This window comes from Balaenoptera physalus (genome assembly GCF_965194825.1).
Source record: "Balaenoptera physalus genome assembly, chromosome: 2".
In the NCBI taxonomy this organism is placed as follows: domain Eukaryota; kingdom Metazoa; phylum Chordata; class Mammalia; order Artiodactyla; family Balaenopteridae; genus Balaenoptera; species Balaenoptera physalus.
This window is the reverse complement of record NC_138883.1, coordinates 108,242,212-108,257,702: the sequence shown is the minus strand read 5'-3', so window position 1 is coordinate 108,257,702 and position 15,491 is coordinate 108,242,212. Positions and strand designations below refer to the sequence as shown.

The window sequence follows — 15,491 nt, the reverse complement described above, 5'->3', positions numbered from 1 at the left end:
TTAAACTAAGACCAAAGCATTAAACAGTGCTTAAACAATACATCTAGTCAAGTATTCGTTTTAAATTACTTTTGAAAATCGGCATTATAATGTCAGTGAGGAGAGAGTGAGATGGGCACTCTTGACATTCATCAGAATGCGTAAAAATAGTACAACCCTTGTAGAGAGTATTTTAGCAATTTGCATCAAGGGCTTTAAAAATATTCACACCATTTGACTTCAAAAATCCATTCCTTGGACTCTAAACAATGTATTGAAAAAGTTTCACATACAAAGTTGTTCCAGACAGCATTATAATAACCAAAAGTAGAAAAACAAGTTATCAATCAGTTAAGCAAACTATAACTTTATGTAATGATCTAAAGCCACTAAAACTTAAATATTAAAAGGATTTATAATAACATGGAAATTGTTTAAGATGTGTTACATAACATAAGCATAATGCAAGCCTATTTCAGTTTGACTCTACCCATTAAAAGAAAGACACATACGAAAAAAAAAACCAAAAAACTTTCATGAGATCAACCAACAAATTAATAGTTATCTTTCTATGGTAAGAAATAGATGATTTATCTATCATTCATTCACTCATTCTTTTAAATGACTTTTCTGAATTTCCTCATTTTCCTATGAGCATGTATTTCATTCAGAGTGGAATCTACCACTTTAGATATGCAGACTTGAGCTCCAAAAACCAGTTTGAGCACGGTAGCAATACTCACCAGGGCTGACACCAGCAGATGCGTCAGAAGCACTGCAAGCAGGGTGTACCACTTTTTCTTCTCACAGCCATCAAAAAACACAATGCCCCAGAACATGTGCAGCAATATGATCACCAGCGTCATGAAAGCTGAAAGACAGGCAACCATCACTGCCCAGTCACAGGACAACAAACCCCAAAGCCCACTGAACACCTAGTCCTGGGACAACGCTCTTGGGGTACACACCGCACTACTGGGAGGGTTCAACCCTATCTGACAGAAGCGGGACCCTGACACATATTTGCTCGAATAGTAACTCTGAGAGCAACATTCCTGAACCAGGGGGCCAACTCTGAAGCATCTTCTCATCTAGAACGTGAACTTGTGAAACAAAAAGTCAACTTGGATCTGGCTTTCAAGGAGTTTCTCTTAGGAATGCAATAAAACTACTGTGATATCTAATCAGCTTTTCTCCAAATTACCCTTCTGCACTAATTGCGAAACTCCCACCCTCCCCCAACACCATGCCACACAGCACGTGGGATCTTAGTTCCCCGACCAGGGATCAAACCAGCACGCCCCCAACCCCGCATTGGAAACTCGAAGTCTTAGCCAATGGACTGCCAGGGAGGTCCCTGAGAAACTGTTCTCCATTAAAAGAGGTGTCTTCAATTTAAACAAGTCTTCTCATTAAAGTGGAATTTCTCCTTGGATTTTTTTTTTTAAGGCCAATGGAAGATAAAAGTATTAGAAATTGCAGTAATTATCCAAGATTCTTTCTTTTTTTAACATCTTTATTGGAGTATAAGTGCTTTACAATCGTGTGTTAGTTTCTGCTTTATAACAAAGTGAATCAGCTATACATATACATATATCCCCATATCTCCTCCCTCTTGCGTCTCCCTCCCACCCTCCCTATCCCACCCCTCTAGGTGGACACAAAGCATGAGCTGATCTCCCTGTGCTATGCGGCTGCTTCCCACTAGCTACCTATTTTACAATTGGTAGTATATATAAGTCCATGCCACTCTCTCACTTCATCCCAGCTTACCCTTCCCCCTCCCCGTGTCCTCAAGTCCATTCTTTACATCTGCGTCTTTATTCCTGTCCTGCCCCTAGGTTCTTCAGAACCATTTTTTTTTTTAACTCACTACAAATAACTCAATTTCGTCTATTTTTATGGCTGAGTAATATTCCATTGTATATATGTGCCACATCTTCTTTATCCATTCATCTGTCGATGGACACTTAGGTTGCTTCCATGTCCTGGCTATTGTAAAGAGTGCTGCAATGAACACTGTGGTACATGACTCTTTTTGAATTATGGTTTTCTCAGGGTATATGCCCAGTAGTGGGACTGCTGGGTCGTATGGTAGTTCTATTTTTAGTTTTTTAAGGAACCTCCATACTGTTCCCCATAGTGGCTGTATCAATTTACACTCCCACCAAAAGTGCAGGAGGGTTCCCTTTTCTCCACACCCTCTCCAGCATTTATTGTTTGCAGGTTTTTTGATGATGGCCATTCTGACTGGTGTGAGGTGATACCTCATTGTAGTTTTGATTTGCATTTCTCTAATGATTAGTGATGTTGAGCATCCTTTCATGTGTTTGTTGGCAATCTGTATATCTTCTTTCAAGAAATGTCTGTTTAGGTCTTCTGCCCATTTTTTATCCAAGATTCTTAAGCAACTGAAACTGAACTTGATCGGCACACACAGGTTTTTCTATGGAATACTGTGTGTGTGCATGCGTGTGCGTGTGTGTCCTGCATCCTGGACAACATTCCTTACTTAAAATGAGCAAGTTTCAGAATTCCCTGGCAGTCCAGTAGTTAGGACTCTGCGCTCTCACTGCTGAGGGCCCAGCTTCGATCCCTGGTCGGGGAACTAAAATCCCACAAGCCACAGGTGTGGCCAAAAAAAAAAGAGAAAGATCAAGTTCCACATATTCTGAAAGTTTCAACATGAAAAAAGGCACACAGATTTCCCTTTTCCACCATTAACACCCACCAGTCTGGCAAAAAGTCAAGTCTGACCATTCTCTTTCACACTGCTGGTAGGCAAACAATCTAGCATTACCTAGCAAAGTTGAAAATGTGCATTCTCTATCGCACTCCAGCAATTCCACAGCTAGACCTATACAATTCTCCCTTAGTATTCGTGGAGGATTGCGTCCAGGACCCCCCCATGGATACCAAAACCTGCAGATGCTCAAGTCCCTTATATAAAATGGCATAATATTTGCATATAACCTATGCACAGCACATCCTCCACCGTATACCTTAAATCATCTCTAGATTACTTATAATACCTAATATAATGTAAATGTTAGGAAAATAGTTGTAAACACAGTATAAATTCTATGTAAATAGTTGCTGGAGCCAGGCAAGTACAAGTTTTGCTTTGGGGAATTTTCTCTTCCTGAATTATTTTTGATCCATGGTAGGCTGAATCTGTGAATGCAAAACCCACAGATATGGAGGGCTGACTGTATGGACTCTGAAGCAGTTAGTTTTTGAATCAATAGATCACTAGCACTTGAGCACTTGTTAGAAATGCAAATTCTTGGGACCCACCTCAGACCTCCTGAATCTGACACAGTACACCCAGCAATCTATGTTTAAATAGCCCTCCAGGTGATTCTAATGCATGGTCAAGTTTGAGAACCACTGCTGTAGAGAAACTTTAGTATATTTGTACAAGGAGATATATACAAGAATATTAATAGCAGCACTGTTTGTAATGACCAAAAATGTTCATCATTACCAGAATGGATAAACTGTGGTGTATTCACACAATGGAATACTTACATGTTCTATAATATAAATGGTCTTAAGAATATAATGTTGAGTGAGGGAAAAGAATATTGTGGGAAAATGACCATTATTTCAGTTATACAAAGTCAAAAGCAAACTATTAAAAAGACATAACTGTTGAGGCTGGAGGAAAGCAAGTTGTTACATCTAGTGATAGTGTTTCAGCAAATGATGGTAAATACTTTAAAGTAGAGGAGGAATTTTAAAAAAGAAAAAACTTCGGGACAATGGTAGACGAAACTAAAATGATGCATTTTAATTCCATCGATGATCCCTCAGAGGTCAGTTTCCCTGAAGACAGATGCCTGTTTATGTGATGGTGTAGAGTTGAGACGACTGAAAACACCTAGGAGTTAATTTTATGTCACAAAAGACCAGAGTAGAAATTGTGATCTATAGACACAGATGTTCACACTCTAAGGTTTTTCTAAAGCCTACATGTCAATTACATGTCAAGAGAAAGAAATGACATCATTAATGAGTCATCTGTTCGTGAGCTATGTGAAAGAAAGATCAAAATGGAGTCAGTATTGCTAAGAGAATTCTCCACATGGAGCCGGGTGGCCATTAAGGAAGTGTAACTTAGGCATGGCTCAGCCGAGATGGAATCTGACATTTTGACCTGATGAAGTCATCCAGGACACCTGCCAGAAACTCAAGACACTTATTGAAACTTCACCCTAAAATAACTCATGACAGTCTATCCCCTTATTGGACCCCTACTCTAAAACAACTTGTGATTCCTTAAGGACAAGTATTTTCCGACTTATGTCAATCACAATTCTCACCAGGCAACTTTTAACAACTTCATCGTCTTTTGTCTTAATAAGCCCGAGTCTATTTCTTCCTTGGAACACTCTTTCAAGATTACACAAATCTGTCTCCTGACTTGCAATTCTTTTTTCTTAAATTAATTAATTAATTATAATTGGCTGCATTGGGTCTTCATTGCTGTGCGTGGGCTTTCTCTAGTTGCAGTGAGCGGGGGCTACTCTTCCTCGTGGTATGCGGGCTTCTCATTGCGGTGGCTTCTCTTGCTGTGGAGCACAGGCTCTAGGCACGGGCTTCAGTAGTTGTGGCTCACGGGCTCTAGAGCTCAGCCTCAGTAGTTGTGGCGCACGGGTTTAGTTGCTCTGTGGCATGTGGGATCTTCCCAGACCAGGGCTCGAACCCGTGTGCCCTGCATTGGCAGGCAGATTCTTAACCACTGAGCCACCAGGGAAGTCCCTGACTTGCAATTCTTAAGACCCCAAATAATCTCTTTTCTTACTTGCAGCCTCCTGCATTATCTTTTGTTTGACAGCTATATTTGCCTTTTCTTCTATGCATTGCCACATATACTGAAGCCAGCCAATTATCCTCCTGTGATCAAGTCCTAGAGTTCAGCTACTTGGAAAATGCTCTTACTTATGGACTTTTCAGTTCATTCTCATCCAAAAGAGCATTACTCTGTTTCAGACAAACATTCTCAAGATATCATTAGCCCTCAACTTTCTTTCAAATTCTAGGTAGGACATTTCTGTTTGCAAGCCTCTTTCCTGCTAAAAATTATCTCTGATGGATTGACCCTGTCTCCAAAGTAAAGTCCAAGCATCTCAGGTTAGATCGAAGGCCCTCTACAACCTAGACCCAAATTACTATCCTTTACTAATCTTCAAACATATCCTACATGGAAGAAAACCAGAACTCTTACTTATACTCTGTCTATGCCTCTATGTTTTCACTTTTTGTTTTTTAACTGATTACCCCTTTTGCCTGAATGCTCTACCCCTCACCACCAGCCTACCCATTTCACTCCATCCAAATCTTACTTTTATTTAACATCTAGCTCAGTGCCATCTCCTTGGTAAGCTCATCCTGATACCTACTCTTTTTTTTTTAAACACTCCACACACATTTACTGAGCACCTAGAGAGTCTGGCCTGAAGATGATGCCTATGGGCTCTGGAGTCACACACTCCTGAGCTGGAATCCTAGCTCCATGGTGTGGCTTTGGGCAAGCTCTTCCAACCCCTCTGAGCTTCTGTTTCCTTTATTTCTAAAATGCAAATAATGCCCCTGGGTTGCTGCGCAGGGAAGAACAGTGCTTTGCCAACCACAGTTTTTCAATAAATGACAACTACTATGTGCTACGGTCTCCAGATTCAAAGATGAACATAAGCCAGGACCTTTAATTTAGTGAATTTGTACTAACAGGCGGGAAAGTAAAGCAAAGCAGCAAGCAATTACCACATTCATCCAAGCTTCCTGGGCACTTGACTATGTTTTAAAATGCACTCTTGTTCACTCTTGTAGATTATTTCTTCCTCTGACATTGTATTACTCGCACATTTACTTTCTTCCTCCCCTCTTTTATTAATTCATACAAAGATTTATTAGCACCCACTATGGGCCAGGCAATAGGGCTATCACGGTGAACAAAATACAGTCCCATGGAACTTCCTTTTCAGAAAAGAAGCGCATCGTTTCAGTTTACTGTTTTATTAACACAATATCTAAAAAGGATCTGTCAGACATTTACTAAAACATTGTATATTCCTACTTGACTGCTTATTTATTCAGCTAGCACTACTTTCTGGCTAGCTTCTATAGTCATAAGCCTTTACTATTACAATGTGCTATTTAGATTACTGGGATTTATTGTTTGTTTCCTCTGCAACTGGTTAGAGGTCCAACAGAAACTGAGCCCTGGATATCTAAACTATTCTGTCACATACATGTAGCTAGAGCTACACACATACTATTTTGATACTTCTCTCTAATAAATGGAATTAACTGCAGCTAGAAATGAAGATTTGTTAATAGTATCTCTAGGGTACTATCTTTTAATTACTAAACCTTTCTCATGTCATGTTCCTAAATATATAAAATTCTAAAAGTCCTTCAGTGAGTCTAACCCTAAAATATGCTTTGTTCTTTTTTTTTTTTTTTTTTTTGGCCACGCTGTGCGGCATGCTGGATCTCAGTTCCCCAACGAGGGATCGAACCCATGTGCCCTGCAGTGGAAGCGCGGAGTGCTAACCACTGGACCACCAGGGAATTCCCATTGCTTTGTTCTAATATTCTTAAAAGTAGAAAAAACAAAAACACTTTTCTAAGTTAACCATGAGAATATCAAAATCATATCCTTTTATAATCCAGATTAATAAAAAGAGCTCCCATAATTTTAATGTTTTAGAACATTAATCAGAAAGCTGAAGAGTTCTAACAAGTATTTTACATCTGTTTGTGAAATTGTATTTCAATACTTTGCTAATGCACTTCCTTTTCTAATAATCTTTTACACATTCTCTTGGTAGAGAATGTTTCAATCTAACCTACTTCTAAGCAAAATGTTTCAGTGTTATCTTTAAGATGCTACATTTACTATTTGGTTCTTTAATCCTTCCTGAACATAGCCCAAACACTCTAGCACATGGATTCATAAATATCTTCATTTTCACGCTTGTCCCTCTCTCCCTCATTCTTGATATCTACTTTTCTGTCCTTGCAAAGGCAACGGCCTAATATAGCTATAGATCCTAATACTGGATCCAGCCAGCATGGAAACTGCTATCATCTGGCTTCCCCTGACAACTTCAGAGCATCTCTATAACCAGGCCAGAGAGCTCCAAGGCCTGCTGCTGGATGGTGGCAACAACAGACAGAGGAGGACTTGCCAAAGCCAAGGCTCAGCCTCAGCTGCCCAGAGATAGGATGTGATTACCAAAGGGCTTCTGGATGCTTCTTCCGAGGAAGAGAAGGGTCTGGGACTTCAAGGTTCTGTGAAGTGACAGACTCTCCTCCATCCCTCTTGGCTGCAGAAACTCACCAGATCCTGGACAGATCTCCAATGACCTAGCCCAAGTCAGGACCCAGAACTAAACCAGTGTTTTTGAAAATGCCTTTCCTGCAATAAGGATTTAACTTTACATTTTTGCTTTAAAAAATGTAACAGAATTCTGTGACCTAGTTTATTGTAATGTAGACGTACATATATTACTAAACAAGTAACATTCTCCCAGATAAAAATAAGACACATTTTGAAAACCATCTCATATGACACAGCCATAAGAAAGGCGGAGTACTGTCCCTTAATACCAACCAGATCAAAAAGAAAATGTCCTGAAAGCAATCTGAATATAAACAAATATAATGATACAAAATATCATTTCAGATTTATGAAAATGCTCCTGAAGGATGTTCATGAGCTGAACAGACTGCCAAGGAAACTATGTTACATTTACAGTCCCCCTAGCAGATGGTGAAGAATGATGAAATTCCCTCCCCCAATTAGCCCATCAGTGTGGAGAGTCAGTGTTGGGAAGCCCCTTAGAAGCTGCTGATCTAGTCCCCTGTGCAATGAAAAAGCAGATCCCACAGGGTCCACTTCAAATACTTCCAGTTTAGGAGCTTATTTCACCAAAACAGTCACTGTGGGAAAGTTCCCTCTAAAAGCAAACCCAAATCTGGCCTTTCAACTCAGTGATTCTCAAGTGGGGGGATTTTGCCCCCAGAGGTCACTTGTCAATGTCTGTAGACATTTTTGGTTGCCACACTGGGGGTGGGCTGCTTCTGGCATCTGGTGGACAGAAGCCAGGGACGTTGCTGAACACCCTACAGTACACAAGACAATGCCCTCCCGAAAAAAGAACCCCAAAAGTCAATAGTAACGAGGTTGAGAAACCCTGCTCCAGCTCCTGCTTATTAAGCCTAGGAAGGCCCTTTGAAGAAGCAAAAGTCAACTCTTTTTTTCCATATGTGGCATATTAAAAAATACTTGAAACTCTCTCTATAGGTCAATTATTATCACAAAAATGCTGCATAACAAACCAAGGCAAACTCACTGGCCAGAGCTGCCATTGGGAGCATGGGGTCTAAGGCAGTGCTCACAGGAACCTAGGGTGCAATTCCTTAATTCAGTGAGTGTGGGCTCTCAGGATTCTATTACTTTGTATTAATGCTTCACAGACTTCATGAAATTAACTAGGACCTTCTCATGTCTGTCTCTGCCCTGGAGTAGTTTCAGCACCATCAGGTTTACCTTTTCTTTAAATGTTTGCTCCAAAGCATCTCTCAAACATCCATTCCTGATTCCATATATAAAGCAAAAGCTAGCGCATAAGAACTTGGATGGAGATTTAAATGGCAGTGGGAGGTGAGATTTGCAGTTGGATTAGATGTGAGTAACGAGAAAAACAGAAGAATCAGGAATTACTCCAAGGTTTTGGGCCTGAGCAACAGGAAGGATGGAAGGGCTTCAACTGAGATGAGGGAGACCGCAGAGATACCCCGCTTTAAAGATGCCATCCGTGCCTTCTGTCCTCCAGAAATGCTGGTAAATCAGCAGTACTGCAAATCACTGTTCCACTGAATATAAGGAGAAAGTCTCCTGAGAGATGGAAAAGCAGCCTACCATCTGAAACAAGGCAATTCATTCTCAAGATGGAAATATCCACGTAGATCTTTGTAAATGAAAATATTCAAGTAAATGTTTGGTGAAGAATTTTAGAATGAAAAAGATGAGAAAATCTAATAGATCTATCCCTTAAAACAGGGGTCCCCAACCCCCGGGCCACGGACTGGTACTGGTCCACGGCCTGTTAGAAACCCGGCCGCAGGGCAGGAGGTGAGTGGCGGGCGAGCGAGACAAGCTTCATCTGCCGCTCCCCATCGCTCCCCACCGCTCGCGTTACCGCCTGAACCATCCCCCCACCCCCGGCTCCGGGGAAAAAACTGTCTTCCATGAAACCGGTCCCTGGTGCCAAAAAAGGTTGGGGACCACTGCCTTAAAATAAACCTCAAGCTTGATTAATCCCTTCATAGAACCATGAAGATTTCCAAACTTCTATGCATGTAAGAAAAGTGGTTTTGGGAAATTTAGTTAAAACCTGTTCCAGGAACAGTGTTGGAAAACCTCAGAGCACACCAATGAAACCTGTTACAATGTGAATGATTCCTCCAGAAACTGTGCACAGCAGCAGCACTGACGTGAACATTGTGATTCTCTTTAGCAGAGCTGAGGGGAGGTAGAAGAGTGAACTGGTACAAGCGGTCCCAGTAGTGACGAGCGTCCTTGGTGAGAAGTGCGCATGGAGCAACTCAGTAAATGCCGGGACTCCAGCACATCCTCCCAGCGCAGCCATGGAGCTGCAGAGGATCAAGCTGAGGTTGCTGAGCAAGGCGAGGCTCATCAATAAAGTTGAAGACAGGATTTTTTTTTCTCCTTTCAAATTATAAATATTGGGTATAGTGCGTAAATATATATTCCTATGGGGCTAAATGAAGGAAGATACTATGCTGAATGGTATTCAAAAAATATTACCTTTTCCCAATGCAAATCATCTTTACAGGGTACTATGCTGCTCATCACACTATGAAAAAAATCTCTGTAAGATTCATCGAAGAAAAAGAAACTAAACACACACACACACACACACACACACACACACACACAAAAGAAACCACCAAAAATTAAAGGCAGCAGTGGATGAAGAAAATAAGGACCAATTCACATGTGAAGATGACACAAGGCCTGAAGAGAGAGAGAAGCACAAGGCATTAGGCTGCCTGAACTGCAAAGGGGTCAGCACGGGCTCTCCACCCAGCCATGTGGGCAAAGAGATGTCAGTGTCACAGAAGGTGACCTAGAACACATGTGGAAGAGCCACAGCCTGTGTCATTCTTTCAGTCACTCTGCGAAGCAATTCACTGAGCTGCCTGTTTGCACTCTGCCTAAAGATGGCTACCTGGGCTCTGCATACTTGATAATGTATCATAGGCTACTAGAGCCTATAACAGGCCAAGGTTTGGGGAAAAGACATTCCAAAAGTATAATTTTCGATTCTCAGTTATTTGAGAAGCTTGAAGGAAAGACTATTACACTACTGATGTAATGAAAACATATAATGAAAATATGTATTTGGTGACAAAACCAATGACACGTTACAGTATATGGAGCATCCTTGTGTCATAAGCGGTGACAGTTGTGATAATTTATTATAAGAAATTAAGAGTCTAACAAATTCAGAAAAGGATAAGAATTGCAGATTAAGCTCTACTGCAGATCATTTTCTCTGTATCATTAACAATGCTATACTTTCTCTACCTCTCTGGAATTGGTAGCTATTTGAGACAGGCTTGCATGAAAAGTGCTTTCGCTTAAAAGTTTAAACATTTAACAAACTGCCACATTGTATTATAGAAATTATATCAATACTTAAAATACTATGGGAAAAAAGTGAATGAATGAAAAAAACTCACTGGGTTACAACAACAAGGATTTATTCTCATGCTCACTGGTCTAGAGGTTGACTGTGCTTTGGCTGATTAAGTGAGGCTGGGGTCAGCTGGACAGCTCTTCTGCAGCCTGCTGGTACAGCTGGGTTTGCCTTGTCATTTCAGGTTGGGCCCAGGTCTGCTCTATACTTGTTCATCCTGTGGTCCAGGCTAAGGGGGCATTAACTATGGGGGCATGTTCTCTGGCACATGATCAGAGCCCAAGAGGGCAGAACCAGCCATGCAAGTGCTTTTTATGTCTCTGACTTACATCCACTTACATCCAATTAGGGACTTACGTTCACTATTTGGCCAATTCGTGTCACAGGGCTGAGCTCACAGTCAGGGGTAGGCAAGTACGTTCTAGTCACCATGAGGTCAATGCAAGGGTGTGGATGTATAGTTCTATTACAGCAGAATGACAAATTTGGACACAAATGAAATCTCCCACATTCCCCTTACTTTTATTTTTCTTCAAGCTCAATATTCCTCTTCCCTTCAATAATACAGCTTCTAGATCTTTCACCATACTAATGATGTTCTTCTATACCAACTTTAGTTCTTCAGTATTCCTATTAAATCACAATGCTCAGAATTGAACACGATACTCTACATGTGATCTGACCCATACTGATTTCTCCTAGTAAAAGGTTTAGCGGCTGAAAAGTTGAAAACCCTACCTAGATAAGAGCACTGCTAAGAAAATAAAATACTGGGTTAGCCAAAAAGTTCGTTCAGTTTCAAGTAAAAATAAAAGACACATTTTTCATTTTCACCAAGAACTTCATTGAACAATGTATTCATTAACCAAGTGAACTTTTTGGCCAACCCAATACAAATGAAATGGTTTGGGAAAGTTTTAAAAATAAAATATCGGCTATCCTTACTGAGTACTAAAGACATTTTTCTTCTAAAGCATAAGGGAGGCAATTCAGAGTGATAAATCCAGATACCACATAAATTAGAGAAATTATCCTTTCTCTAAATTCTATTCTTCATTTCGAGAACCAAGTTCTCTACCCTTGGGCTATTTTACAGTTTATAGAGCACTTAAATATATACTCTCTAATTTCATTTCATTCTCTACGACCTTGAGCTAGGTATTATTTTTGCCTCTGCTGAAAGATGAGGAAATTGAGGGGTTAGATGGAAGTCCAGTATTTCCTGTGCCCCGTGAACAATGTCTTTCTAACCTCCAGGACTACAAGGGAGACTGCTTCCCTCCACCTGGAACATTCTTCCCTGACAACCACCTTGCTTTGCCTGCCACCTACCATTCATCCTTTAAATCTCTACTCAGATAGCCCTTCCTCCATAAGCATTGCCTTTCATTTTTTTTCAATAAATATTTATGAGTTCATCTAGAAACAAAGAACTCCACAAGGTGCTGGGGATACTGCAGTGAACAAGACAGACAGTCCTTGCACTTATATGGCTGAGCATCCAGCTGGGGAGAAAGACATAAACAAATAACTACACAGTTGATTAATTAATTACAAATGCGGTAAGTACTACAAAGGAGAAGTACGATACCACCCGAGGGGGTTACAGCTTTTTCGCGCACTCATGGCTCTTCCTCACCATAGTATTTATCACACTTTGCTGTAATCAGCTGTTTGTCTTTATTCCCTGCTAAACATTATATAAACATTAACTGGGCTGTTAAATAAAAATACTTAATTATTTGTGGAATGAGTGATTAAATGATCAAATGGACTTGCCCAAAATACTAAATTAATGAGCCAGGGTAAGACTTGAACTTAAAACTCCAATTCCTATACCTTGACTCTATACAGAATAACCAAGATACGGTAATGATTCTAATAAAAGTTAATGTTAGCCTACTATACAACTACAAACAAAAATAATTAACTTATAATACATTTAATTTGTAAACTATGCTGACTTGTCACATGAAAACCTATGTACATATAGGTATCATATAGTGTACATCTTGTACTAACGTAGACATACTAATTATACCCCATATTCCTGATTATTACTTAGGCATTTATAATGGAGTATGTTAAACTATTTAACTGAAAAATTAAAAAGGAGCTCATGCCTAAATACATGGTAACAGCAGCACTTACAAATAATATATGCAATAAACACAAATACATGCAAATTTGGGGTTATTATTTTTAAATGCAATAAGTAGTTTCTTAACTGTTTAATTCAAAGGTTATGCTCCAAAGAATGATGTTATAACAAATAAACTCTAGCACATGATAAAAGTAACAGCTATTCTTGACTCTATAGGTACACATCCACAGCATGGTCAGCCTGCCGTCCTAACTTAGCTAAAGATATTAAAACACTTTATTCTCTTTGAATTTATAGAAATCACAAATACAATCCCCAAATTGCTAGCACATGTTTTATTTTCTTCCAAAAGAATCATTTTAAGCCAATCTTACGAAAACAGCCTAGTTCACAAAAGGGAATTAGCGCCATCTAGTGAGAGAATCTGGTAGAAAAATAAGTTCCATTAGGAGACTGCTACTTGAGAACCAAAAAAAAAAAAATGCGTATGTAGCAGTTTAATAGACTGATTTAAGAAAATATAGAAAACTGCAGCAGTAACACCCCCTCCTGATTATGTTTTATTAACTTATATTGGACGCTAACAGATTTTAGCATTAATATTACAGTTGTTCTAAAAATCTAATACTCATTTATTATGTTCATTTTTTAAGACTGTCAGAAATATTCTAATTATGGAATGTTTAAAAGGAAGATAATTTGCTATGTTGGGGGCGCAACTAAATAAGTAGGACCCATTCCACTGACATACTTTCCTGTCCTCTAACTTGTAGCCGGATGTGAAGGGTCCTGAATAACTTGTAGGCCTTGAAAAGCCCTTACACATTTTTGTACAGGGACGAGTCATTTGGGGGGCTGTATACAGGATGGATTCCCATGGAAAATGTGTTGAGGAAAGACTAACCGGGTGGGAGTTAATGGTAGTAATCTAGACAGGAGATACCAAGGTCTGAACTGAAATGATGAACAAGGGTCCACTGGGTTTGGGGATCACTATAACGTGCAGCATGTCTCTCAATTTTTTACTGCAGCAATTTGTTTGTTTAATTTGGTCATACCTCCTTATATCTTTTCTATTATTATGTTAAACTGCATTGAAACGCTTTCTCACTTTTTTGGTCTTATTCCCTCTACAAGATGATAAGCTCCTTGAAGACAGAAATTACTTTAGTACAGATGATAAATTAACAATGATTTAATTAAAAGAATCTGTGCATAGGGTCACTTATTTCAACGATACAACTTGTGAAGACAAAAAAATACAGTGGGGTTTTTAAAAACTATTTTTTAAAAGATTCTTCTTGTGTAATTTAGGAGAGATCTTATATTAATTATGTATATTACCAACTCTCAAATGTGTGACCACTGCATCATGGGGACAATTTTCAGCTGGTGGATGAAAAGCGGTTTGAAATGGGTTGGTCCTTTTACCTGCATCTTTGGATAAAGGTCAACTCATCTATTATTTTTTTCCTCTCAATTTCTTTTTTTTAAAGAATATAGTACAATTTATTTTTAAATGTTCAAAAGCAAGAAAACTAAACTTTTTTTTTTTTTTTCAGATACACACACGAAGGTAAAACTTTCAGGTTTTACCTTCAAAGTAAAACATCGATACATGTTAAAAACCTAACTTTCAGACCTGGCTAACCCAGGGACTTAACAACACAAAATCAGGGCAACAGTTACCTGTCGGGCAGAGTGAGGAGGAACAAGGGACTCTAAGTTCCCGCTGGTGTCCCAGTTCTTAAGGAACAGGGAAGATGGAATGTTACAGTTAAAATTAAATATATATATGTTTAAATATACGTTTTTAGATATATGACATTACCTCACATTAAATAAGAACTATTTTCTCTCCTCTCAATTTCAAGATTAAATTATACTTCCCATTCCAAAAAGCGGCCAAGATGACAAATGAATTAAGATTAGGGCTACAGTGAAGAGAAATATAAACTAATAAAAACAAAAACAAAAAAAGCATATAGCCTATAAAAGTTCACTTACAATATATCAGCTATACAGCAACACTGTTAGTATAGTAACAGAAAAATAAATTTTATGCAAGCTTAGTTCCACTCTAAGATTCTACAATACTCTAACTGTAATTTTTATTTTCCTAGGTCCTTTCCATCACAGTGTCTAACAGTATCTTGCCTTTAGAAGGTATAACATAAATTTCTATTCACTTCATTTCCTAAGCCAGGGAACTCCACTAAGGACGATCATTTAGATCATAAATCTGAACATTCACAGCTACCAGACACATACCTGAATTCAGGAAGAACTGGGGAGGGTCTCCATGAATGCCCACCGTGCCCGGTCCCAAGGAGTCAGACAGGGTATTTACAAAGGAAAATACTCCACTCATGATTCCAAAGCCCAAGCCAGAAACTAAAGAGGAAGGAAAACACTGTTAAACCTTACTCACGCTGTGATTTCTCTTCAAATCAAATTCCCAAGGACTAAGGAACGCTATTTTGTTGAAGGAAAAAGGGTGCACATGCTGTTGGAGGAGCAGTGGAAAGCTGGCTCAGAAAAGGCAAGCGCTTGGCTAAATGATGAACCGAGAGAGAAGTGGGGAGAAAAGAGGAAAGGAAATGGTCAGTGAAATGTAGCAGAGAAATGAAAAAGGAGAGAAAGAGATCCAGAAAGGCTCCAAAGGGATAGGA

The 15,491-nt window shown here is 39.4% G+C and overlaps 1 protein-coding gene across 7 annotated transcripts in view; it reads right to left on the bottom strand.

The window, feature by feature from the left end:
* The window catches only part of APH1B (aph-1 homolog B, gamma-secretase subunit), a 112,579-nt gene that overhangs the window by 89,669 nt on the left and 7,419 nt on the right, over positions 1 to 15,491 (bottom strand). For all 7 annotated transcript variants that reach the window (XM_082448192.1, XM_082448195.1, XM_082448193.1 and 4 more), the window contains 2 exons: positions 15,091 to 15,213; positions 723 to 850 (listed from right to left, as the gene is read on the bottom strand). In XM_082448192.1, the coding sequence (XP_082304318.1) occupies positions 723 to 850; positions 15,091 to 15,213 (251 nt within the window). The remainder of the gene's footprint in view (positions 1 to 722; positions 851 to 15,090; positions 15,214 to 15,491) is intronic.